The 26,162-nt window shown below is 43.6% G+C and overlaps 1 protein-coding gene across 2 annotated transcripts in view; it reads left to right on the plus strand.

The window, feature by feature from the left end:
* The window catches only part of col5a3a (collagen, type V, alpha 3a), a 46,388-nt gene extending 21,810 nt beyond the window's left edge, over window positions 1–24,578 (plus strand). For both annotated transcript variants that reach the window (XM_053851297.1, XM_053851298.1), the window contains exons 21-67: window positions 185–238; window positions 391–435; window positions 590–643; window positions 1,288–1,332; window positions 1,700–1,753; window positions 2,479–2,523; window positions 2,776–2,829; window positions 4,205–4,249; window positions 4,326–4,379; window positions 4,455–4,562; window positions 4,746–4,799; window positions 5,072–5,125; window positions 5,199–5,243; window positions 5,315–5,368; window positions 5,662–5,706; window positions 6,945–6,998; window positions 7,075–7,128; window positions 7,405–7,458; window positions 7,534–7,641; window positions 7,940–8,029; window positions 9,799–9,852; window positions 10,035–10,142; window positions 10,222–10,329; window positions 10,398–10,451; window positions 10,679–10,732; window positions 11,507–11,614; window positions 11,716–11,769; window positions 14,571–14,624; window positions 16,084–16,137; window positions 16,233–16,286; window positions 16,570–16,677; window positions 16,747–16,800; window positions 16,879–16,932; window positions 17,096–17,149; window positions 17,222–17,275; window positions 17,357–17,464; window positions 17,525–17,578; window positions 17,659–17,712; window positions 17,779–17,886; window positions 17,952–18,005; window positions 18,130–18,165; window positions 18,557–18,610; window positions 18,687–18,987; window positions 20,091–20,203; window positions 20,277–20,345; window positions 21,806–22,039; window positions 22,164–24,578. In XM_053851297.1, coding sequence (XP_053707272.1) covers window positions 185–238; window positions 391–435; window positions 590–643; window positions 1,288–1,332; window positions 1,700–1,753; window positions 2,479–2,523; window positions 2,776–2,829; window positions 4,205–4,249; window positions 4,326–4,379; window positions 4,455–4,562; window positions 4,746–4,799; window positions 5,072–5,125; window positions 5,199–5,243; window positions 5,315–5,368; window positions 5,662–5,706; window positions 6,945–6,998; window positions 7,075–7,128; window positions 7,405–7,458; window positions 7,534–7,641; window positions 7,940–8,029; window positions 9,799–9,852; window positions 10,035–10,142; window positions 10,222–10,329; window positions 10,398–10,451; window positions 10,679–10,732; window positions 11,507–11,614; window positions 11,716–11,769; window positions 14,571–14,624; window positions 16,084–16,137; window positions 16,233–16,286; window positions 16,570–16,677; window positions 16,747–16,800; window positions 16,879–16,932; window positions 17,096–17,149; window positions 17,222–17,275; window positions 17,357–17,464; window positions 17,525–17,578; window positions 17,659–17,712; window positions 17,779–17,886; window positions 17,952–18,005; window positions 18,130–18,165; window positions 18,557–18,610; window positions 18,687–18,987; window positions 20,091–20,203; window positions 20,277–20,345; window positions 21,806–22,039; window positions 22,164–22,310 — 3,528 coding nt within the window. In that variant the 3' untranslated portion in view covers window positions 22,311–24,578. The remainder of the gene's footprint in view (window positions 1–184; window positions 239–390; window positions 436–589; window positions 644–1,287; window positions 1,333–1,699; window positions 1,754–2,478; window positions 2,524–2,775; window positions 2,830–4,204; window positions 4,250–4,325; window positions 4,380–4,454; window positions 4,563–4,745; window positions 4,800–5,071; window positions 5,126–5,198; window positions 5,244–5,314; window positions 5,369–5,661; window positions 5,707–6,944; window positions 6,999–7,074; window positions 7,129–7,404; window positions 7,459–7,533; window positions 7,642–7,939; window positions 8,030–9,798; window positions 9,853–10,034; window positions 10,143–10,221; window positions 10,330–10,397; window positions 10,452–10,678; window positions 10,733–11,506; window positions 11,615–11,715; window positions 11,770–14,570; window positions 14,625–16,083; window positions 16,138–16,232; window positions 16,287–16,569; window positions 16,678–16,746; window positions 16,801–16,878; window positions 16,933–17,095; window positions 17,150–17,221; window positions 17,276–17,356; window positions 17,465–17,524; window positions 17,579–17,658; window positions 17,713–17,778; window positions 17,887–17,951; window positions 18,006–18,129; window positions 18,166–18,556; window positions 18,611–18,686; window positions 18,988–20,090; window positions 20,204–20,276; window positions 20,346–21,805; window positions 22,040–22,163) is intronic.
* Window positions 24,579–26,162: the final 1,584 nt, after the last annotated feature.

Genomic DNA, 26,162 nt, shown 5'->3' on the forward strand with positions numbered 1-26,162 from the left:
GCTTTGGAACAGGTGGCTTGGCCAGCCTACAAAGCGGGAGGCTGACAAAATAAGCACACAAACACACATGTACACAAACAGGTTAGCTAACACACACACACAAGCTCACAAATCTCACTTTTCTCTCGCCGCCTTCATCTGCATCTTATTCCTCTGTGTATAACACTATCTGCTTCATCTATAGGGTCCAAGAGGGCTTGTTGGCCCGAGGGGTCCGCCCGGTCCGCCAGGTCCACAGGTATGCCAACACATTCTTGATGACAAACTTAGTGCTCTGAATCCTCCAGTGTATAAAATTTCCAATATGTCAACAAAGACAAATGGAAAACTACTGAGCTGTGTCCTTCCATTCAACGTTATAACTCCCTCTTATTTCTGATTTTCTGTCAGGGCATCACTGGAACTGATGGAGTGCAGGGGTCAAAAGGCAATATGGTGGGTCCAGCTTGTTTCATAAACACCATCCATCACAACAGGGACACTGATGGCTGTATTGATTTATTTAGGAAATTGAGTTATACTCACATTTGTTCTAACAGCTCTCTATGTCTGAGGAGTTGCTGCATGTCAAACTACCGTTTGTTCTCAGGGTCTACCTGGTGAAGTTGGGCCTCCTGGTCAGCAGGGAAATCCAGGCGTACAGGTAGGTGTTCGACAGCCCACACAGACTCTCACATACACATACATACATGTACATATTGACTTATAGCGCAGGTCCGGTTTACTGTATTCCTCTGACTGCAATACTATACCACACTATGACTATACTAGGACTATACTATCCTTTACTATACTGCACTATATGAAGATATGCTATACTAAACTATTCTATACTACCACTATGACTATTCTAAATATACTATATTATGCTAAACTGCACTATACTATACTCTGTTCTGCTTTACTCTGCTCTGCTATGACTATTTCAAATATACTATATGTAATTATACTATATTACTACACTGTGACTATACTCAATAGACTATAACTATACTCTACTATACAATACTATACGAAACTACGCTATGTGTATACTCAATAGACTGAACTACTATACTATTACTACTAAATCTGCAAAACTATACTGTACTATACTTTTTAGATTTTGTATATGCCATTTTAAATTTTGGTCTGAAAAAAAAATCTATTGAACTTCAGAGCAACATGTTGATCAAAGCCGACCTCCAACTTGCATGGTACTCACTGCTCATAAGACCACTACACATGCTCACCCCAGTAAATCCAGCCTTCTCCTTTTCTTATGATCGACACTTTGTTCCTGTCCAGGGCTTGCCAGGTCCTCAGGGTCCTATTGGACCGCCCGGTGAGAAGGTAAGTAGAATGTCTTCTCCTTCATTTCAGAATTAAAGCTGTGATCTTTTGACCCCTGTCATCACATGCCCAGGGGAAGCTGGCTACGCAGGACGGAACTAACCGGCCACTTCAAGCTTCTATTCAGACACAACACATCTAGACAGGAAATCAATAGTAAAGAAACACACACAGACAGAGCACACAGGGGGAGCAGCTTTGGCTGTGAACATCATAGAGCCTTCCCGATAAAAGAACAAATATGTGGATTTAGTCATAAATACTGAATGTTTGATGGAGCGGCAGTCAAGTAGAAAAATATTTTTCTTGTTTTCCAGCTTCACTGTCTTCACCATCCATCTGTCATGCTTCTATCTCTCCTTTTAAGGGTCCCCAAGGGAAGCAGGGTATGCAGGGACTACCCGGCATTGATGGTCCTCCTGTAAGTCTGCATGCATGTATTTATGCTTACATCCCAGCAGTGGCGTTATTGAGCTGCTTTACCTTTGACTTCCCTGTCAAATAGAGGGCGGGGATTATACGAGGATCATGCCGAATCGCAACTACAAATCAATTCAAAGTGGACGACACTAATGCAGTCTGAAAAAGATATTGACTTATTTCGTTTCTTGGTTGAAGGGAAATACATGAGGAAAGAGCTGAGCCAGAAGCCATCTGGCTATCTGGGAGAACACAGTGAGAGGAGCTAACTAGGAGGAGGCCCTAGGGCAAAGCCATGGAGAGGTTGTGTGTCCCGGTTCACCTTGGTATTCCCCTAGTTGACCTGGAGGGAGTTTCCAGAGCAAGAGAAGTCAGGGCATTTTTAGCCTTTGCAGCTGAAGTCTGATGATCCCAGATTGGACCCCTGAATCCCCAGGCCATGGCAACGGAGAGGCAGTCAAAAAAGATCATAATCCCAGGAGGACAGACCGACAGCTCTGCAGCACAGCGTCCCCAGTCCTTTAGAATTAATTGTAAATTGAAATCAGACATGTTAAATTGAGTTTGACTAAGGAGTCTGCAGGGGCGACGAGACACAATGTTATTTTTACGATCCTTCAATACCGCTGAGATTTCCTATTTGGACGGTTCATTTTGCTCTGATTATTTTTCCAGGAGTGATGTAATGACCTTTGCTGCAGTTCATGCTTTGTTTTTGTGCTGCAGGGACACCCAGGAAGAGAAGGCCCGACAGGAGAAAAAGGCATCCAAGTAGGTTACTGCATATCTTGTGAACCAGTGGCGTCATATTCAAATGATCTTGCTTTCTCTTCTATTCTTCTCACGTAACTGTGCCCAACAAGGCAAAGCTATGTCCGTGCGATGTCATCATCTGTGCAGCTTCTGCTCATTAGATTTCAGCTGCTTCCTTCAATGCTGGGAACTAAAGAAACCACATGCTGATTACAACGAACAAGTCTGTTCATGCTTTTGGTTTTTAAACATCTTGTTGTTTTCATGCAGGGCTTACCTGGTGCTCAGGGACCAATTGGATATCCAGGCCCCCGTGGAGTTAAGGTAAGCCACTGTAACACGTTACAGTGTGAAGCAAAACACACTACAGCAGAAGAGGGAATGCATTTTTAGCAAGACTATACATGTTTTATTTGAAGAAAAGATTTCCTCTAAGACGGTAAGCTGTTTTGAAGGAAAACAAAGAGATTACATTTCATTGTAGTTGAAACAAAATATTGAAAATGTTGACTGATGCTGCCTTATACAGCCAGCATTTCTGGTATCGAGCAAACTTACATCTAGAATACTTCCATTATCATAACCCATCGAGGGAGTATTTCACTAGTATTAAGCACTATTCTGTTTATATCTTCAATTATGGCCAGGCTTTGTCGCAGCTTGTGAATGAGTGATGGGTTTTTGACATGACATGAATCTATTGATGAAAGGATGAGGCCACAGACAAGCAAGTGTTGTACGTTTTAAGACTCCAGAGCAAGAGTGGAACATAAAATTCATTGCGGCCATGTTATTGTTTATGCTGTGACTACTGTGAGGGGCTGCCATGCCGATAGAAAGAAGGGATTTGAAAAAGACCTTTGATGGAATGGGGAAAACATATTTTGAAAAGTGCATGGGACACAGTTGCTTTGATTGGGCTGCTATGTAAAATAAAATAAGTATTATTAAAGTATAAGTAATACACTTAATATACTTATATAATATACTTTATATGTATATATAAGTATAATAAGTGTATTATTAATATTTTATCTCCACAAATCTTTCTATTTTAATAATAGAACAAAATAAAATAAAGTGAAATGATAGATATTATTAACAATTATTAAAATGGGTCCAAAAACAAACAATTTTAGCAAACTGTGTTGCGTTTTTCAATGCTTAGCACGAGTATAAAATAAAATAAAATAAAATAAAATAATGTGGCCCCTGGGCAGCACTTTACCCTGGTCTGTTTCAGAGAATAACAAGCATGTAGTTCAGTCTAGATCGGGTGACTCCAGGTGATAAACACAGGTAAAATACAAGCCTCAGACGTGAGAGACAGACCAACGACAGGTGGAGGGGTTATATTGTGATGCCTCTAACATCAACATGATGAGGGTTTGATGGACAGCAGACCGTCACTCAGATGATGGGCAGTCAATCTCCCGCTTCTATGTCACCCTCTCATGTATGATACACAACCCTGTGGTTCAGTCCAGACGTCCTTGAGGGAAGACCAGCTGTCACTGACAATCGTTCGCATGAAATGAATGTTAGGTCAATATCGACTCAATAAAAGGAATGTTAGGTCAAGGGAAAATCCATACACCCTCATGCACGACATTCTGTTCTGTTTTGGCTTTACCCCTGGCAGTTTTATTAGATTTTATTCCGGTAACCAGACCATAAGAAATTATCTGTCTCTCCAAAGGGAGCAGATGGATTGAGGGGACTGAAGGGCAGCAAAGGAGAAAAGGTGAGTAACGTGATAACCATTTAAGTTGTACAATTGCTCATCAGACTTTGAAGTGCTCTTCATCTTCAATCACTAGGGAGAAGACGGTTTTCCAGGGTTCAAGGGTGACATGGGGATCAACGGAGACAGGGTGCGGTTCAGTCTTGTTCTTCTTCACAAGTGGTTGTTTCCGTGACGTTAATGGAGGAAAATCAACGCATCTCAGGGGGATAATGGCGCCCCGGGTCCTCGTGGTGAAGATGGGACTGAGGGGCTGAAGGGTCAACCTGGAAACATGGGTGAAGGAGGACCTCCAGGCATCGCTGGAGAAAAGGTACATTTATTATTATCCCTTCGACTCATTCTGTCCTTGCTGTATGAATCTTCCCTGACTCGGAACAACCATTTAGGGATGCTGCTCTGTACTGGCTCCAAGCTTTGGTGTAGAAATGTTCAATTTCATGCCGTTTTCCGCATTACATCGGCCCTGCGTCTGATTGTGCTGCTCCCCCTGCAGGGTGCGCTTGGCGTGCCGGGGCTGCCGGGCTACCCAGGACGACAAGGCTCTAAGGTATTTTACCCTCAATGGGAGCTAACCAGTCATTAATCTGCCCTTTGTTTACTCTTATCAAAGACGTGGTTGAAAATAAAAGATGATCGATGGCTTATTAAAAATAGGCCCTTTTTTATTAAGCGTTCATTAGTGACATTAACTTATTACGTGTTGATGAATGATCTGTTTAAGCCTGTGTTGGGTTCCTGGATTAGATTTGCGTTCATTTGATAAAGAAGGTAATGAGGTTGATGTTTGATGAATGACGGTGAGCCTCTGCCTCTGACCAGGGATCGCTCGGCTTCGTGGGTCTGGCAGGTGCACCGGGAGACAAAGGACGGAGGGTGAGATATGGAGGACGTAAAAAAATAATCTGGTGAATTTACAATCTAAAACTCGTGGTCCTTTGCAACGCAGGGTCCAGCAGGTCCGGTCGGCCCTGGAGGCCAGCGAGGTCCTAACGTCAGTATAAGTCAAACTAATTGTTACTGAATATACTTATTAAATACTCACAGGCCGGTTATGTCTCACAGGGAGTCCGAGGGGGAAGAGGAGCCAGGGGGCCGACCGGGAAGCCCGGTGAGAAGGTGAGCTTGTCATCGCACCAATAAGAACTTGAGTCAGTTACACCACGCAAAGTGGGGATGTAAGCAGTAAACAAAGTTAGAGCTTGTTTTCAGTGTTCCCTTCAAGACGACAGGCCATCTGCTGCAGTGAAGCGCGTCTGTCTGATGCTGCAGTTTACAGTCTCACTCTCAAAGAGCATCTTGGGAAAGATTCTGCTGGCAGGCACAAAACTGAAAATGTCAACGTGGCTCATGTTTATGTCTCTACAGTGATTTTTTTTTTCTTCTTTAACATGCCTTCTACATTATCGCAGGGTATTGCCGGACAAGAAGGACCCCCAGGAGCCACTGGAGAACTGGTAAAAAAAAATATTTATCATACAATTGCTTTTCCTTTAACGTTATTGTCACCAACATAAATGACTTGGATGGACATATTGAAGTTCTGTGGCAGATGTTTGCAGACTGCCATAATAACAACTGAGCCTTTACCTGGAGATACTGTATTTCCCTGTGAAATCAGTGTCTCTAACCCAAAAGTTATGGGATATATTAAGCCCCCATGTGTCAAACTCAAGGCCTGGGGGACAAATCCAGGCCACCAAGTCTTTTCATGTGTCCCGCAGCATGGGTGACTCAAAATTAAAGCCAGTCCTCATGTTGTTGTAGTAGCCTGTCAATAAGTGATTTTTGCCACGTTGCCCCTTCCTGGACAAGGATGGTGAACTCCCTACCACCTTGTGTCTTATGAGATGATCATATAAGATAGTCCTGTGTCATTGGAGTGTGTTTGCATCCCAGTTTTGAACTGTGATGTGGATGTAGCCAGTCAGGAAGGTTGTTTTGATATTTAATAAGCCTTTAAAATCTATAAACATGTGAAGTAAATTTGAGTCCCATGATGCCACTGCCATTTTCATTACGTAGGATTTTTTGTGATTTTTATTTTAAAACAAAACATCCCACTGTCATCCTGTCCATTTTTATGTTGCATGTTGTGCTTTCTAGTTGTTGCAGTGTTTCTTGCTTGGAGAAAGAGCTCCTAAAATGGCAGGGGGAAAGAATCTTAATATGTGTATTGAGACAACTGTCAGATGAGTCAGCATCTGTGACAGATATAAAAATGAATGTTAAAAAAAAACACTGAATTTAATGTAGAAGGAAGTTAATTTGACAGAACGGAGAGTGTCCTGGGTTTTTAGAACAAACACAGAGATCATATCGCCAGATTTATCTCCCAAGAATTACAAAACAATATTGCTGTTATACTATATTTCCTGTTAAATGAAAGCCAGTTATATATAGTTTGGTAAATAAGCATGTTGTTTGGCCAATGACTTGGATTTTTTTGTCCTTGTGTGATGTCTTATTTTGAATCTTTGAAGTTTATAGATTCCTGTTCAAGATAGAGACAATGACAACAGTGGAATATACTCAAGTTGGAGACAAACTAACCACTAACCCAACAGTACTGTTTCATGAACAAGAATTGATGGCACTTGTAAAATGAGCATGGAAACGGCCAGGCCAGCCTCCACTGACCGACTAAACACTCGAGATAAGCGGAGTAATTTAACATGCTCGTAATGTTTTCCAGGGACCCCTAGGACCACAGGGTAGACTCGGTGAAACGGGACCAAAAGGGCCGACGGTGAGTTGACGCCTGTGATTCATTATGCCTTGTTTTGTTACCTATTCTCCTCAGTAAATCCAAACTTCCTTTTCAGGGGCCGCCAGGAAAAGATGGATTACCTGGCCATCCGGGCCAGAGAGGTGAACCAGTGAGTCACCTTCATTTGCAATAAAACTGCATTTTGTAATTGCCTTGCAGCCGTTTATCTGTGCGCAGAGCCCGGCAATAATAGAGTAGATATGATCGACTGTGAGCATGGCAAACCAGTCGGAACTTATGACTTCATTGAATTAGTGGAGCTCCAGACACGGAGCGGGCCGAAGAGCGTCCACTTAATTTAGTTAAATGTCCGTCTTCTCACCGCAGATTTCTGTATCTGTGCCTCCTAATGTGGTTGCATCACCTCATTTGTCTTCTTTGCTAGGGCTTCCAAGGCAAGAACGGATCCCCTGGCCCACATGGAGTTGTCGGGCCGCAGGTGAAGGCAGCGCTCCTAATCTGGCTCCCGCTGAGTATTCCTGAAAGCTTACAAAATAGGGTGTTTTCTCATCAGGGTAAAACAGGCGAGACTGGCCCGAATGGAGATAGAGGTCATCCGGGTTCACCGGGACCACCCGGAGAGAACGGCTTACCAGGTCCCGCCGGAAAAGAGGGCTCCAAGGTGAGAAGTTTATGCCGTAGCGATGGTAGCTTCGTAGCTTTGCCTTATTACTGTTTCCTTAGATAAAGCTCAAGGACTCTTAGCGCCGCTTGAATATCTTATCACCCACGCCGCACCCCATCCTCTGATTTGCTAATAAATAACAGAGGAAGCCTCACAGCGTCGGGTGTATTATGGCTCATAAAAGATAAATGTCCCGTCTTGGTGCGACTTGCTGGTTGGGATAATTTATGTCGGCTTAAGAGGCTGCTGTCTGCGGGATGTTTTATGTTTGGTCACATGTTTGTATGGTTTCCAGGGAGATCCAGGACCTCAAGGAGCACCGGGAAAGAGCGGCCCTGTCGGTATCCAAGGCTTCAGAGGGAGCCGAGGCAACCCTGGTACAACGGTAACCTATTATTTGATACTTGCATAAACCTCTTTTCATTCGTTTTGTCTTGTTGATGCATATTTGGATTTCTCTTTTGGTTCAAATCTCACATATAAGTTCTGCAGCTTTGCATCAAAACGACTCTCTAGATGACTCATTTTTACAAACATGGCTGCCAAGTTGAAAGATGCCAAGAAACCGACCCACCTGGATTTTTTTCCCTGCATAAGGGCGCCTCCACGTATTTGCATTTGCACAAGCTGCCCTAAAAGGCGGAGTCCTGCTGGACAGACGATGTGGGGGCGCTTCATGTTGACAAACACTGGGGAAAATCCTGGCATATGGGGTGAAATCCCAGCATAGGGGGCGCCAATACTGGTCCTTTTTCATCAAATCAAAACTATGAATCCTCAAAGCATAAAGACAAGCTCTGAACTAAAGCTATCTCTGGAGGATGTTTTTATACTAGCCATGTGCTAGCTTCACTGAGATGCTGCTATACGACCGTAATGGCTCTCCAGGAGATGTTTATTTCTGCTCTGCTTTCTGACTGCGATACAAACATTCAGATCCAGGGTGAATCGCTGGTTTCAGTATGAGATATCTGCTGCATACTGTCGGGAGGGTTCAGTCGAAGTTGGGTGCTGATGCTGCCTTGAAAAACAATCTTCATCCAATGGGCCTTCAGACATGAAGAAAGACAGAGGAACAGTGCTGCATCTAGTTCCTCATCCAACTGTATCTTATATTATTAGACATACGTTTGTTTACGTCCGTTGCACAGCAGAAGCTCGCACTACTGCACATCACCCAGTCCGATCTTAGTGGAGCTAAACAGCTCCATGCAGGCTTAGCTGTTAGCCGCGTTATCCAGGTCATATAGTTTGACTGAGAGAAATTCAAATTTCTCCCCCATAGTTGGATTAAAAATCCAATCTCAGCTGGACTAATAATTCAGTTTTCTGATCTGTCATATAACCATAGTCACTGGGATTGCAGGCAAACATAACTTAGTGGGTCGACCGTTTTTGAAAAGGAAAATTCAGTGACAAGTAAGCAATTACACAGACATATATATGTATCTTGATATATTTTTCAAAGGTTGTTTAAGTGGCTATTTTAATCTTTTTTTTTTTACCCAGATTTTGTTGATTTTTGAAATGGCAATGTAATAAAATGATTCAATGAATTAATCACAGACAATATAAGATATAAGTAACACAGATTAATTGCGTATAAATTTCCCTCTCAAGTTATGTTTGTCTGAGCATCAATTCCTGGTGCACCATATTATATAACATGATGTCATCGTGTGACTGAGATAATGGATGGAAAACAAGGTTCATAGAACTCAGGACAGAACATGTTCTTATGCGGCGAAGAGCATTTCCACCCTTATTTTAAGCTGACATACTGTGTACTGATCCAACTTCAATAGAATCATTCTGGTATCAAATATTAAAATGTGACTATTATGCTCTTATTGTCAAACATTAATCATCAAACCTATTATTAATTTATTAGATTAATGGTTTAAAATTAAAATAGTCTATTGAACAAGGCTCAAGACATCATTTGAAAATTATGATTACTCCACGGTATGATCTATGATCGACAGGTATATAGCGCTGTCGCCGTTATTACAACTCGTGAAATATGAATCATCCGTGTGCCCTGTTATGAATCTGGTAACCTTTTGCGTTTAGATGACAGGGTTCCCTTGCTTCACAGACTGATTCCAAATGAATGGATCTTTTGATTCAACATTCATGATCATGTCCTTCCAGGGTCCTGCTGGCTTAAAAGGAGCAGAGGGTCTTCCTGGACTCGCAGGGATCTCGGTGAGTCTGCTTTCCTTCCCCTCACATCCCTGTGTTTCTGTTCAGCATTGTGCATAGGTTGCTTGGACATGTGAAGCAGGAGGCTGTTTCCATGGTGATCAGTGGCCGTGACCACAATGCTAAACCACAGAGTGAATCATTCGAGTGGCTCACAACGCTCCTCTATCTTCCCTGATTTCCAGGGCCCCACTGGAGAGAGGGGACCTGCTGGGCCAGCTGGTGGTATTGGTCAGCCAGGTCGGCCAGGCGGTGTCGGCTCTGCTGGACCCATGGGCGAGAAAGGAGAGCCTGTAAGATTTGATGCCTTTAGTTTTGGGTCTTTCTTCACATGCTGACACTAATACATTTCCACTTTACATGGTTTCATAGGGAGAGAAAGGTGCTGTGGGGTCTGTTGGGCAAGACGGAGAACAAGGACCTGTTGGTCTACCTGGACCTGCAGGACCTCCGGGCCCTCCTGGAGAGGATGGAGACAAGGTTGCACATGAAAGCAAAATCTGTCTCCATTATTTACATGTGAATTCCTAAACTTGATTTTTCCCCAGGGCGAAATAGGCGGTCCGGGTCAAAAAGGCAGCAAAGGAGACAAAGGAGAAGCAGTAGGTTTCAACAGAGCACACATCCCATGATTGCTTTCTATCTCCAGGAGGTCCAACTCAACCTGACTTGTAATTGGTTTGACTTATAACAGTAAAGTGTAATTGGTTTGGGGGAATAATAACTGTGTGTGTGTTCATGATCCAGCCTCTGCTTTAATGAGCAGATGGTTTTAATCATGCCTTCCCTGTGGTGCTGATGTATTGAACTGTCACTCCTGTGTTTGTAGGGCCCTCCAGGTCTCGTTGGAGTTCAAGGACCTGTAGGCCAACCCGGACCACATGTACGTTGTCATCACAATCATTGTTTTTCTTATCATGACTGGCCGGTACAGGACACCACGAACACCATTATATAAAGCCTGTCACGCATGTTCTCCATCATCAACTGCTTGTCTTTATGGATATGTATTAGCAAGGCGCAGTTCAGAAATATTACTTTTAACTGCAGACATTCATATCATTATTTTACCTCCTCGGTCCTCATTGATTTTGTTTTTTATCATAACTCAGGAGTTGTTTTTTAACCTCCCATTCCCCCTTCAGATTTCACATTACAGGGACGAAAGTTGAAGCTTTAATGTCCCTATCTGCCGACTTAAAAGGACAAATAAATGAGGGCCTCCAAAGGTTACTAAAAAATATCTTTATTATAGCCCAAACATGAAAGAGTTATGTAAAACTACAAGGTGGGGAGGAATTTAAATTTTTTTGTTTTCTGTTCCAACTTTTTAAGGATACATGCAGGCTGGTGAATTTCAAATTAATTTAATGAAAATTTGGTTAATAAAATCAAGTAAATGTATTGTTTGTCTTCGCTATGTTCTTGCTAAAACAAGACTAAAATGTGTTTAATCAATATTCACAATGGCATTCAAAGTCATGCACAACACTTCAGTGAATATTTTGGATCTTTTAAAATGCGTTTTTTGTTTTACGCTGCATTTTCACTGTAAGAAATGGTAAGCTTTTGATCAAAATCAATGACATTGTTCAAAACAAATTCATATTTTTTCATCAGTGTCTCAACAGTACTGATCCACCGTTGTCCGTTTCAGGGTGCAGATGGTGAACCAGGTCCACGTGGGCAGCAGGGCATGAACGGGGCAAAAGGAGATGAAGGACAAAGAGGCTTCAAGGGAGCGGCCGGCCCATCAGGTCTGCAGGTAATGGACAAGTTAAACTATCCTCTTGCTTTAGTCCTTAGAGTGTACAGTCGACTCCAATTAGCGCCGAAGCCCCAAGCTGAGCATGTCTGCCTTCACAGGGTATGCCTGGACCACCGGGTGAGAAGGGAGACAGCGGTCATGTGGGCTCGTCGGTGAGTCCTGCTCAGTAATCCCGGCACATAGAAAACTCATCTCCAGCCCACTGTTGCCATCAAGACTCCTCTCTGACAGCCGTGACTTTGACTTTGCTTGGCCTTGCCAGATATTGACTGACAGATATCGGAATTCTGGCCAGCACTTTTCCGGACATGCAATATTCAAGTTTGAAAAGAGTCGTAATTGATCTTTTGGAGAGACTCAAACACAAGTGGAAGACAATGAATATTTCATCAGAGAGATTTGCAATTTAATATAGAATTTGGCGATGCCACCAAGAGGAAGATACATTTGTCAGACGTTGAAGATACAGCCATTATTTCCGTGTGGTGGGTGGAGAAAGAAGTGAATGTTGCTTGAAGTGAATTAATTGTAACTTTTAACTAATTGTAATTTTTAAAAAAGTTTTAAAATTTTGATTATATAATGAGGTTCAATGATGGAAGTAGTATATAGTTGTGTAGTGAAAATGTGTGCGCGGAGAGTTCGCCATTGGCTGAGACAAGTGGATCCTAAAAAAGATGATAGATGGGATGTATACAGACGAAAATGCATTTCAGTGCTCTCACTGAAACCTCAGACAAAGTTGAAAGGTCAGTGTTTTCTATTTTGGCATCACATTGCATTTTTACTTGACCAGAGAAACCCATTCAGGAGGAGATATTGAAGCACAAAGGTGAGAAAAAAATCCTCTCAAACAAAAGCAAATACCAGACACTGCTGCCAAGACATTTATTTGAGCTGTGGCTTCATTTTGTTTTCAGCAAATCTGCCTGTAGTTGCTGAGATAAGTATAACTACCGACTACTGATATGTAAAATGACCTTGTGGTTCAATTGGTTTCATTTACACTGTATTCTTTATTAGTTGCGTCAGTCTTAATCTGTGGTGCGTTCAAACACACATGCTATTGGCTGCTCGTGACATGTTGGCCCGCGGTGACTCAAGCCTGTTTGGTGAATGCATCAGTACATGAAGCAGCTTTTTCCACTTGATCAACAGTTGATCCTTCTGTCCTGTGAACAACTGCTGGCAAACAAATATCAGCCCATACTTCAATGAACATGGCGAGGATGTGAGGTTTAGCTGGAAGATTATTTCTCTCAAAGTACGGCAGATTTGTTTTTGAGGGATGTAACTGTAGATGTTGAACAGAAAACCACCACAGGCCATTGAACTTGAATTACCTGTTGAGCGCGGTTCTTTGTGCTCCGACTGTTCAACATTCATTTTCACTGCTCTCCACGAACAACAATGGCCACTCTACTTTTAATTAATTTTATATACTCTACGTTTATTTAAATGTGAGCAATTGTTCTTTAAATGCATTTAATATCCAGGACGTATTTCGAATATTGAGTGTGTTATTTACACTACATCACATTATTTATATTTATTTTGTTCATTAATCCCAAGTCACAGACAGTACTGTTTTAAAGCTCTCAAATACAAAAAAAGGTTTGGTGATAAAAAAATATATAGATATTCATATAGTATCTATGTAATATTACTACTTTTGGCAATAATAATAATAATAATAATAATAATAGTAATAACAGCAACAACAATCATAAAAAATAAAATATAAATAATAAAATAATATATATATATATTAAAAATGATTATATACTATATGTTTGAATAAGTGTTGTGATTTATATCACATTTATGAATTACATGATTTAATAATGATATTTTATTATATTCTTTTTTATTTTTATTACATTATTAATAATTATATTATTTCAATAATTTGTTTGCTTAACTCAAATTTGTTTTTAAGTGTATTCCTGAATTCAAACTGAAAATGCTTTCAAAATGTTTATGCACGTATTCTCATGCTGCTTTTAGACTTTTATCTGTCTTTTTATTTAATTATTTTTAGATTACATTAATTGTACTTTTTTTTTCACAAGTATAACAATTCTACTTTCTTTTTTTCTTGTTAAAAAAGAAAAGGTCACAGTGTGCCCGGTATGTGTAATTACAGTGGAGGAATCAGTTCCATCCTAGAAGCCAACAGTTTCCTCAGCGCTCATAATTCCCAGACAAGGCTTTATTTGAAAGTGAGAAATGTATGTGAAGGCGAAGAGAGAGTGGCGAGGAGAAGGCAGTGGAGCGATGGAGTGGAAGGAGGAGGCGGGACTCGGATTGTGTGCAGGAAGACGCTGTGACAGCTGCTAATCAGATTAGCCTCCGCCTTGGCTGTCTAATGAGCATCCTCTATTGTGACAGTCATCTCACAGCGCCATCAACCATGAATACGCTCTCAACAAGATTCCGTACAGCCGCCGTCTCCACTGGCAGATTAGTGAAGGAATGCATTAAAACGGAACCAAAATAAAAGATGCACAACTTGACTTGTGACTGAGGGATGAGCAACACACTGTTGGCTCCCTCAGCTTTCAAGTGTCTCTCCACTGAAACGATGCGCGTCTCCTCCCGTCCCGCCGTCTGTGGACTGACTTTATGTCTGAGTGCCTCATAGCACCGACTCTTTGCACAACTTCAGAGCTCAACATCTACTCTGCTGAAGCACAGCTCAGATTAATTGCACGGTACTCTCTTGCTGCCTGTGCGAACACAGTCGTGTGTCACGGGCGACTGCAGCTTTCTTATTAAGAGGATAGGAAGGAGATGGGATGGGGGGAGTGTCACACTGAAGATAATGGTCTGTGTGGACATCTTTATCATGTCCAGACCATAATGATCAGAGAGGCTGTTGCTTCAGTAATGCACCGTGAGGAAACTTCGTAATCTTAACTGAGATTCTGCTCATATCTGAAACTTTCTGCAGGGGCCTCCAGGGCAACACGGACCACGAGGACCTCAGGGGCCCGCCGGAGCAGAGGTACGTCCACATTAACCTCACACACTTTGCTTTCAGCATCAAACCGCTGTCTCTTTGAAGATTGTTAAACATCCTTCTCACTTACCTTAGTTCCTCCATCGCAAACGTTCCCAGTGGTGTCTCACAAGATTCTGTTTTTGGACCGATTACATTCTATATTTTGATGCTGAGCTGACTTTCTCACAGAAAATCAGCTTGTCATGGTGATGACTCAAGGAAACACAACTACTGTTGTACCGGTGCCAGTCCTGTAAGCAATGTTTGGTCATCGGTCATGTTGGTTTGTTTATAATTCCGTTTCAGGAATGTTCGGAAAATGGCCAACACAACTATGGTTGTGTTCTTTTGTGTTCATTTTGAAGGTTTCGTGATTCGTTCATAGGTTGTTTGAGGGACTTCTTCGTGTGTCCACTGAGTGTCTCAGAGGAGGTTTGCGACTCTACTGCCACCTAGTGTCCGTTTGAGCTCATATGCTACATTAAGCTTCAATTTATGTGGATACATTAAATGTATGGAATATTTCCGAGTAAAAAAAAAAAACATCACATTGTGGGTAGAAATGACTAGTTTGGTTGCGGTATGTTCTCTTTGGAGTTCCAGGTCTCTCACAGATGACCAAGCTTCTCCTAGGTCTGAGAGAGCCCTTATTCTTGGCAGGCACATTCGTTCTTCTAAACAGCACAAAGCTGCACTTGTGTTTTGCATGGATGTCTTTATGACACCGCAAAGTTCAAACCAAGCAACAAGCAGGACCCTCCCTCCTAGCCAACACCCTTTGAACACGTTCAGTCAAAGACCCTCAGCTGCTTTAAAAGCGTGAATTATTAAAGCGTATTAAGATACATCCCTCGGTGAGAGTTATATTTACAGCTCTATGAATCATTAAGAGGTATTAGACGATCATCCCTGAGAGCCGGTTATATTTACCTCGAGTTGTGGCCGCTTCTCTGCAGCCCCTCGCACGGGTCAATTATTCAGCAGCAGAGAGCTTTGTGATCCGCGCTAGTGCTCCGTCGCGGAAAGCTGGGAAATACAGTGGTGCGGAGATGGTGTTCTCCATAAATGAACAGATTCAGGAATGGTGGAAAAGAGGAAAATGGGATGGGATGCCATGTGAGTTGAACATCACACAGCGGGAGTTCATTAGCGGCGCTCGGCTGTGCGCGTGTGCAGTCGACCAGAAATACACTGGGTTTCCTCCCAAGTGCTGACACACACTGATCTACAAGCACGCATATTAAAAAAAAAAAACAACCCCTGATAGATGGGAAATGCAATTCATCCTGTCGTCTTCTATCCAGAAAATCCCACTTTCGATATTTCTGACTGCAGCGCTCTGTGATCAGAACTGCTGACACCCCCCAAAATAGAACAAATACTGCAGCAGGAAATAAATATTTCAAGTGAATGAGTGTACCTGCCTTCGTTTCGGATCAACCTGTCCTCTGTCCTGCCGCAGGGTCCACCCGGAATGGCGGGTGGAGTCGGTCAGCCTGGTGTTGTCGGAGAGAAGGTCAGTGTGACCCGTGAGCAGACACACTGTCAGCAGCCGGACATTTGGTGTGCGTCCTTGTGTCGGATGATGAATGTCGCCTCTCTTCTTTTAAGGGTGAAGACGGTGAAGCTGGAAACCCGGGATCACCTGGAGAGACCGGCGGCCCCGTAAGGACTCATTATTCCAGCAAGCAAAATAACTAAATAATATTTTCATGACATTTTCAGGAAATGTGGGTTGTGAGACTTTCACTCCCTGTAGCAGCAGCATAAGCTCCACTTCTTATTTGTTGAGTATGTTGGTTGTGCAAGGGAACTCCGGCACACTACTGCCACCTGCGATCAATGAATGTTGGGCAATAATATTGGGTAGAAAGGTCAAAATAAAATAAACAGCTAGGTGCTCTCACTCTACTTTCCCAGTTAAAATGACCTTTGTGGGCTTCAACAGGGGATTAAAGGTGAAATCGGGGAGAAAGGTGACTCTGGTCCTCCCGGGGCTGCTGGACCGCCAGGCCCCAGAGGAGTGCCGGGAGAAGATGGACCGAAAGGCAACATGGTGCGTGATTTTCAATCGGTGATAATCTTATAGTTACAGCAATTCTCATGCAATATTTCTGTCTTTAAGGGTCCGATTGGATTCCCAGGAGAAACAGGATCTCCCGGTGAAGCTGGTCCAAATGTAAGAGTCCTGAATTTAAGTTGCTATGTGCTACATGATTTTGACTCACCTCCATGTATATCATCTCTTTAAAACAAGGGAGTGGATGGTGGACCTGGACCTAAGGGGGATATTGGAGAGCCAGGCAAAGCTGTAAGCAATGTTTTCAGGAGTCTTTTCATCAGAAATCCTAAATTGTTTAGATTAATTTTGTCATGTTGAAGGCTACGATATGGCTTGTGTCATGCGTAGTTGCTACATACATAGAGCGGAGCTGACAACAGGCTCTTATGTTTCATCTATCTTTTATGGGCAGGGACCCCCGGGAGCCTCAGGAGAGCCAGGTCCTCCAGGACCCCCGGGACGGAGAGTATGTTTATCATATTAATATCACGTTTATGATATGAATCCCCTTGCCTGAAACATTCCCTCAAATTCTCAGGGTCACGTGGGAGTTGCTGGCAACGAAGGAAAGCAAGGGATGAAGGGAGGCAAGGTGGGAACTAACCCGATCTGAAGTCTGCACATGTGAGCTTCCAATAATGTGTGTTTTTAAATGAGGAGTTTTCCTTTATAGGGTGCAATGGGAACCCAAGGTCCTGTTGGAAAGACTGGCCCGGTGGGACCCCAGGGTCAGCCAGGACGATCTGGTCCGGAAGGACTTCGAGGCATCCCAGGGTCTTCGGTAAGTACCAGGGTTTTATTTCGTGTGTAGCAGTGGATTCATGCAACTTTATTTTGGCAGGGAGAGCACGGTTTGAATGGTCCACCGGGACAAAGCGGACCCCCTGGACCGTTGGTAAGATTTAGTCTTACAAGAGCCGCGGCAAGGTATTTGATGAATGAGAGTGGATCGATTTTTGTGTTTATCCCCACCAGGGCCCACCGGGACTCCCAGGATTGAAAGGAGACCCCGGGATCACAGGGGAGAAGGTGAGTGCGCTGAACACAGGTCCGCTTGGTTGTGAAAGAAATGACTGACAAGGGGCGTCTCCGCAGGGTCACGGTGGGATCCTTGGTCTGGTTGGTCCTCCTGGTGAACCCGGAGAGAAGGGTGATCGAGGGCTGCCTGGTGATGATGGTGCACATGGACCCAAAGGAGATGAGGTGAAGTTGCCTGGGACTGAAGTGCCGATGAAGATTTGACTGACAGGTTTCTCATGAAATTTCAGGGAGTGTCTGGACCACCTGGTCCCACTGGTCCCCCTGGACCTCCTGGACTGGCTGTAAGTGATAATGTCTCATGGTTAATGGAATGATCTCACATCAGAGAAGCTTCAAGTCGAACTCCATCTTCCTGGGCGATATCAAGTTAGGTAATGTGATTTTTTTTTTGTCTTGCCTTTTCAGGGTTCACAGGGAGAGAAAGGATCAAAGGGAGAAATGGTGAGTCCTGCAGAAAAGCTGTATGTCTAAATCACGGAGCGGCGCTTGTCTGGCAGATGTTCGGGACATATGCCGCTAAGTAGTGTTGGTTTACTGCCCCATGTTTCACTGCTGTAATATGTCTTTGCATCGAAAATCTGCTCCTGGATGTTAGTAGTATTTATCCATCTGGCTTTTATAACAGGATTTGTTTCTGCTGATTGTTTTTATGAAGCATGTGCGGAGAGGCAAAGCTCTGACCACAGAGCTCTGATCCACACAGCTGGATAATCCTGTAAAGCTGTGGCCAGTTCTGCGCCGAAAAAAAAAAAAAATCCCGGATTTGGCTGGAAAAAAGTGGCTTCAGGTGAAGGATGATTGACAGGAGCTTTTCTCTTCCTCTGTTGTCCAGGGAGTTGTTGGTCCAAGAGGTGATACGGGCCGGGCCGGCCCCCCAGGACCACCGGTGAGTGCACAATAAAGAGCTGTCTTCCTCTCTTTTACCCTTTTATGTACCACTCAGTGCTCTGTGCTGCCTTCAGGGACCTCCGGCCGCAATGGTCCAGCCACTGCCCATCAGGGAGAGGGAGGGCAAGCGGAAGAAAAGAAGGAATTCAGACCGGACCGGTGGAGTCGCACCATCAGTCGAGGAGGAGCTCGACTTGGATGAGTTCCTTCAGGCAGATCAGCCGCTGGAAGACGCTGAAGGAATGGAGGAGGTTTTTGCTACGCTGTCTTCAATGAAAAATGAGGTGGAACGGATGAGGAGACCCCTCGGGACCTTCGAGAGCCCGGCCCGGACCTGCAAGGAGCTCATGATGGTCCAACCCGACTACAAAGATGGTGAGTGGGGGTAAAAAGAGCGAGCGTAGAAATGATGTTTTGAAGGGATCATTTCACGACACCATAATAAACTTAAAGTACTAAACTAAAACTCAGTACTGTTGTACTGAAACAACACTTTTAGTGTATTACCATTATTCATTACAAAGTACCTATCAGCGTCTTGTGAAGCCTTGGAATTGTCACCACATGTTCACGTGACACAACACCATAAATACTGATATTAACAGCAAATGATCAAGTGATGAATTTTTAATGATAATAAAGTGTGCTTCCCGATGTTGCTGAGTAAACACTTTTGTGTCTTCAAAAGAGGAACAAGTGGTGAATAAATACTGTCTACTTGTCATCGTTACCAAAATGTTTACGGAATAGTCGATTTTATGGTGAAAAATGGAGCAAATAAGAATGAAACAAGGCATAAAGTCATTAAATTTCCAAAGATTGAAAAAAGAATATAATGATTTATGAGATCATTTTAGCTGTTTAAGCCACATTCTTGTTACTTATTTGAATACTGTGTTTGAATACTTTTTACTGATTTTCTTATATTTTTATTTCTCCTGTCAGCGGACCTTTTTCACTTTCCTCTTTAAATGCTTTTATTGGCTCTAACTTAAAGCTAAAATGGCTTTTTGGCATCAGAGAATGCATGCGTTGCTTGTAGTTTTAACTGCACTTGTATCAGCAGTTTAAAGCTCCTGGAAAACAAGTGACAGAATCTTAAAGTTATTTCCTGGTTGTTCTTTCAGGGAGCTAAGAAGACTATTCATTACTAAGTTATTGTAGCATAATCTAATCTGAAAACAAGTCACGCACTTGATAAGGGAAACTATGAGCGGCTTTCAGCCATAAGCCGTGATGAAAGGACAAGACAATATCGCGACGCTTCCCCATACATGGATCCCAATTTGAGTTGTTGTGCTGCAGGCAGTATTCATATCATCCACCCCAGACTAGAAGACCATAACTTCACCATAACCAAAGCTCTCAGTTTGGTCAGGTTATGAGCCTTCTGCTGCCTTTGATGTTGTGTTAACTGAACATTTTAGATGTCATGCTTGTAAAAACTGTGTCGGAATCACATCTCCTGCACTTTATAGGCGACTACTGGATCGATCCAAACCAAGGCTCGAACAAAGACTCCCTGAAGGTCTACTGTAACTTCACCGCCAGCGGGGACACCTGCCTGTACCCCGATAAGAGGACTGAGGCGGTAGGTCAAGCTGGAGGTTTCACAAAGCTAAAAAACAAAGTCAACTCATTTTTCCCTCTGCTTGTTTGACCAGATGAAACTAGCAGCGTGGAGCAAAGAGAAGCCAGGAAGCTGGTTCAGTCAGTTCAAGAAAGGCAAGCAGGTAGAGACTGGTCTCATTTAGTGGCTCCCTTGTTCATGAGGTGGACGGTGGTCATGTATGAGGAGCATTAACATGACACTTCTTCTGCTCCAGCTCATGTGCGTTCTTGTTTCCCAATCTGCTCCGTGTATAATTTGGGTATTGACCTAGTGGACCGTGAGAGGGAGCATTTGGCAGCGGTGGATTTTGGCAGCCAGGCCGGCGCTCGCTGAGCCGCTGGCTGCTCTGTTTGTCGTTGACTGGCACTCCACCACATGTACCTGAGCCCAGGTCTTACAACACTGCCACATATTCATGGAGCTGTCGTCGGAAACACGCTCTTCTTCTGTTGGTTTTGCACTTAATTGCTTGGCTTCAGGCGTCTGCTTCCCCGATAGATGTTTATTACTGTGCAACTTGTTACAGTGGCAGTAATGGAGGCGTAAGCAAAGTTTTGTTGATATTGGAGAGACAATGAAGCGCACTGAGCTGGCAGCTCCTGTATTGACTGGAAGAAACACAACAGACATCAAAACGAACACTAACACAAGTGCAGAGTTTCTTTTAAGTCTGCAGTCTGTGCGTTTGGTAGCTTCTTGTTCCCTCCATGGAGACAGCCACATCTTCCACTGCACTGCCCACACAAAATGAAGCATATGATTGGTTTAGGGGTGGACAATTGTCACCTGCGGGCCATTTAGGGCCCCCAAGATCCATTTCTGCGGCCCACCACTTTTAGCAAAGGTGTGGCCCCACAGGGGACTCTCTCCTTGTACAGTTTTAGGTTATTAGAAGACACTGTAAGAAAAAAAAAGTGAAGATGATGGCAGTCTTTATTCATCTTGTCTCATCCAATAGTGACCTAAAAGAACGATGTACTGGAAAAAAATATCGTAAATTCCAGACTATAGAGCGCACCAAAATATTAGCTACACCCACTAAATTTAAGAAGGAAAGTAGATTGTTCATACATTGTTCATACATAAGCCGCACCTGTCTATAAGCCATAGTAGAAAGGTGAGTGGTGCTAAAAAATGCATGAGGATCACTTCTTATCTAGTTTTGAAAAACGCGTGCAGCATCCAGACTGACTCATGACACAAACTAGGCAATATTCTGAACTTGAATCAGTACCTCCTCTCATGTTTTATTTACATTAATGTGCTCAAAATGCTATGTTTTCGCTCACGTGTCTGAAATTCCGACACCACAGCTGGTCACAGCTGCTGCTTCCCGACTCCGGTCCTCCGGGAGATCAGCTCTGTGGGCGGAGCTGCGGACATGCAGGCGAGAAAAAAGTAGCGGATTATAGTCCAGAAATTACGCTACTTATGAACTTGTGTACTGATGAAGACAAATGCGTGTACTGAGTCCTTGAAAAATGCACCACCGTTGGTTGAGGGACGACTGTAAAATGTCAGTGTTTTTCATACGTGGATCTTGTGTGGAAGGTCTGACGCTGCTGTGTGTGTCCGTGCCAGCTCTCCTACATAGACAGGGAAGGGAACCCCGTCCATGTGGTGCAGATGACCTTCCTAAAACTCCTGAGCGCCACAGCCAAGCAGCGCTTCACTTACACCTGCCAGAACTCGGCGGGCTGGTTCGACAGCTCGACCCAGTCCTACCAGCGCGCCCTCCGCTTCCGGGGCAGCAACGACGAGGAGCTGACACAAGCCAAAAGCCCCTTCATCCACTCAGAGCACGACGGCTGCCAGGTCAGTGGCGTCCTCGCCAATGAGTCTGACGTGACAACTCGTGCGGGAGGGGAGCCAAATGACCCGGGTGAAGCCACGCCGGGCGCTTTCCTGTTAATCACCGCTTTCATTCCTCTGTCCTCAGCACCGCAAAGGTCAGGAGAGGACAGTTCTGCTGATGGACTCCCCTTCTGCTGAACCTCTCCCCGTCATTGACTTCGCTCCAGTGGACTTCGGCAGCAGCAACCAGAAGTTTGGATTTGAAGTGGGACACGTTTGCTTCAGCGGTTAGCGCCAAAAGACCGGCCCCAACTGGACTGCACTGCCACCAGCGATATTTATTATGCAACAGCGCGTCTCTCTGTGGTGGAATCGAACGATCGAGGACTTTCGCCAGCGCGGCGACTTCCACGAGACGACACGGGCCAAAGGGAAATTTCACCAGTAGATATATTTAAATTCTTTGTTTCCTCCGTCTCCTGCGGTCATCGATCCCCCACAAGGACTAAGTGAGACGGATCGAGGACAGGGAAGTCTATCAAGTGAGACTTTTCACACCACAGGGGAACAAGTTATCTACCTAAAAAAGAATGGGACTGAATAACTCAGACATCTCCGCTCATTTGCATGCTCCCATTTCACTCTACTATCGACGTCCGGCTCTGCATATTAATTCCACTGCCAACATCATCGTTCATTTCATGTGATAAATTGTCCTTTTTCTCCTTCAAACGCGGCTTGTTCAGAGATTTAGCTCGATTAGTATTCATGCCATATCTGGCTATTGAACCGGGCGGCTACTTGAAAGGATGAGGTTGTATCCGTTATTGGACTTCTTCCTTCACACACCTCGCTTGTGGGTGTTGCTGGACGCTTCCTTCAGCAGCGGCTCTCACCACCTGCCACCATCTCTCCACCTGAATATCACTGACCAAGGTGCTGCAGATGACGTTCATTTTTGTGGGACGCGACGGGAAGGCGCTTGATTTGTGTGCGTCGACTTTAATGGCCGCGACCGAGTGGGAAGCTCATAATTAACAGCGCAGTGTGTCAAATGGATTTAGGCGGCTGAAATATGACATCATGCTCTGGAGGATGCAGCCTGCCAAATAATGAGGCGCCAGTGTGTTGACGCGGGAATAAAATGTGAGGAATCCTTCTCTCTAAAACTGCAAAATTAGAATTCCGTCCTGAAACTGGAAGGGTTTGACCAAGCAACTCTTCATGTCTTTGGGTCTCAGGTGCGATGGTCCTGTCACATAAAGTCTCTTTGCCTGTTTTTATTTTTATTTATGGCACCACTTCTAGTTTACTAAACATAGTTCATAATATCAGTGGCAATATGGAAGAGATACATTTACGCTCATGCAGAAATAAATTATTTAACACTATATTATTATTACAATGTATTTACACATTTTAAAATGGTTGGTGCTGCAGTTTTTTTTTTTTTGGAATCACTCTAATACGGTGCATTTGTAAGGTCAGTCTTATGGTGCTTTCCAATGTGTTTTGCTGCACATTATACAGACACTACAATGTAATTACACTCCTCATTGTTACTGGTAGTGATGGGCTGGTGAGGCTTCTTGAAGCAGTGTCCTCATTTTCAGAGCCCACTAGATGGCACTCTCTGCTCTAAAATATTTGGATTTGAACCACCATTTCATAGAAACCTTATATTATTTTTAAACCGAGAGCGCCACCTCTTGGGCTCAGAAAATGTGGACACTGTTTCATGAAGCTTCATCTGCCCATCGCTAGTTACAGACTTGTTTACAAAGGCGTTGCTGGCGTTGTGGGTTCATTGTAGAGCAGAAGAGTGCATGAGAACCATTGAATGTTGTGTTTAAACAGAAGCACATTTTTTTTATTTGGACTGTTTACTTTGAGTGTGGCATCATGGGACTCATACAAGTTGTTTTTTTATATCAGAAATGATGTCTCATCTTGATTCTAAAAACACTAACTGTCACCACGATGGTCCAGACGCTTTGTCGCTGAACTCTGAGCTGAGCCGTCTTTCACTCAAGACCGCTCATGGATACGGACTTGCATTGCATCAACTTTTAGGGGGAACACATGATGTGTGGGCTCCTCAGGTCAGTCTGAATCATTGAAAAGGGAAAACTAAAAATGAATTTACATGCTGCTGCTTCCCCATTCATCACACATCACGTCTAAATGTTCAATAACCGGCAAATTATTTCATCGTCCCGCGATGCTAATATTGTTTTTCGGATTATTTTCAGGAATACAATCTGTCCCTGCATGTCGGATTGAGCTGTTCTTTTCCAATTAGCAAACAGAAAGCATGAAATACAGAACCGTGTATGTAAATTCCATTTTACGCTCCCTTCAGCGATGAAACTGTGAACACTCCGAACGGCTGTGTGCTTTTACTCTGTCCTCCTGCTGCTTCCATTTGTCTTCCAGCGTTTAAAACGTGGCAGAAATGGACTTCCTGTCGCATCCCACGCTGCCCCTCTTGTGTACATTGTTTGATGTCTGTGTACAGGTATTCTTTCCACGACAAATTTGTGTGTGAATAAAAAGTAAAAGATGGCAGAGTCCTGACACCATCAAGAGTCAGAGCAGATGGAATCAAGTCAGATTCACTGGCTGGTTCATTTATTTCAATTAGACCTGCTTCCTTTCGAGGAAGGACGAACGGCGAGCGGCGTAATGAGGTTAGCGGTGTGACATTGGAAGAGCAGAGGTAGCGCCTTTCACTGTCTTTCCAACCTGAGCAAGCCGAACTAGTTTCACTCCTTAAATTCCGGAGTTCATTTATGTCTGTTAGCTCACAGAGAACAAATAAATCTCTAGAATTCCAGCCGGAAGGAGACAGTCTCTCAAGCAGTGGCGCTACTTTCTTTTCCTTGTTATGCAGCACAACATGCCTATTGCTCTTTCTCACGTGTTGTTTTTATTTCTGAGGTGGCAACAAACTTTTAAAATAACTTCATGTACACCATAATGCAACAGAAAACTCACAAGGTCTGAGCTTGGCAACTTAAAGTCGACTCACACCCTCAGTTCCATAATGTATCGCGAACAGAAAAAAACATTTTCTGCTCGCTTTAAATGTGAATCATTCCCCAATATCCATTATGTACTGCAATGGTTTCAGTTAAATTTGCATTGCTACTAGTGATGGGCTGGTGAGGCTTCATGAAACAGTGTGCTCATTTTCAGACACCAGGAGATGGCGCTCTTTTCTCTGAACTCTTTGGATCTGACAACCATTACTGAGAAACCTCGCTTCATTTTTAAACCAAGAGCGTCTCCTGGCCTCTGACAACGAGGACACTGTTTCATGAAGCCTCACCAGCCCATCACTAATCGCTACATAAGATGACAAATGTATTTTTATCTCTGCCAAGTCTCCGCCCATTTCTTCTCTGGTGGTTCACCAAACCAAGTGAGATGCAGGAGGTTGCAAAAATGGCGCTGGCATTTCCAAAACGTCTCCAACACTCGACATGCAGGAAACAAAACACAGCACGGCAACCAATGACATATTGTCTTTTCACGTGACGTCATGAAAGTGTTGCCCCAATTCTTTGGGACGTCAGTCACTTCACTTTGTGACTCAGAACCAAGTGCTAGTGTTAAGTGCTAGAGTGAGGGTGAGGAATGGGACACAGCCTCAGTCTGGCCCCTCGTTGGTTTTGGTCTCGGTCTCGTCTCCATCATTGGTCTTGTTCTCAACTTAGTGTCGGACCCTCAAGGTTTTGGTCTTGTCCTCATCATTCATCTTGGTCTTGGACCCTCAAAGTCTTCGGTCTCAACTCCAACCTGCATTCTGTTGAATGCTTTGCTAGTTCTCTGAAGTTCATTTGTTTGTTCCAAAAGAACCAGAGGAAAATCAAACAGAAACTGACTAAAACAAAAAACGTTCATGATGCAAAATAAGTCAAGAATCATTGATTTATTCATGTTGTACCTTTGTTTTCAGGAGCCCTGTGGCCCATCCAGGCTGGCTGCGGGGCTCGTAGGTTCCCCGTGGGGCACGCATAGACAAACCTCTCTCACGCCACAACTTTGCGTCGTCAATTGTGTTGCCTCAAGCTGGACTAGAACCTGGGACCTTCAGTGTTGAACACAATCTTAAGCTGTTCTAGTATGTAAATGGAAAGCC

This window comes from Synchiropus splendidus, chromosome 19 (assembly GCF_027744825.2).
Source record: "Synchiropus splendidus isolate RoL2022-P1 chromosome 19, RoL_Sspl_1.0, whole genome shotgun sequence".
NCBI classification, from domain to species: domain Eukaryota; kingdom Metazoa; phylum Chordata; class Actinopteri; order Syngnathiformes; family Callionymidae; genus Synchiropus; species Synchiropus splendidus.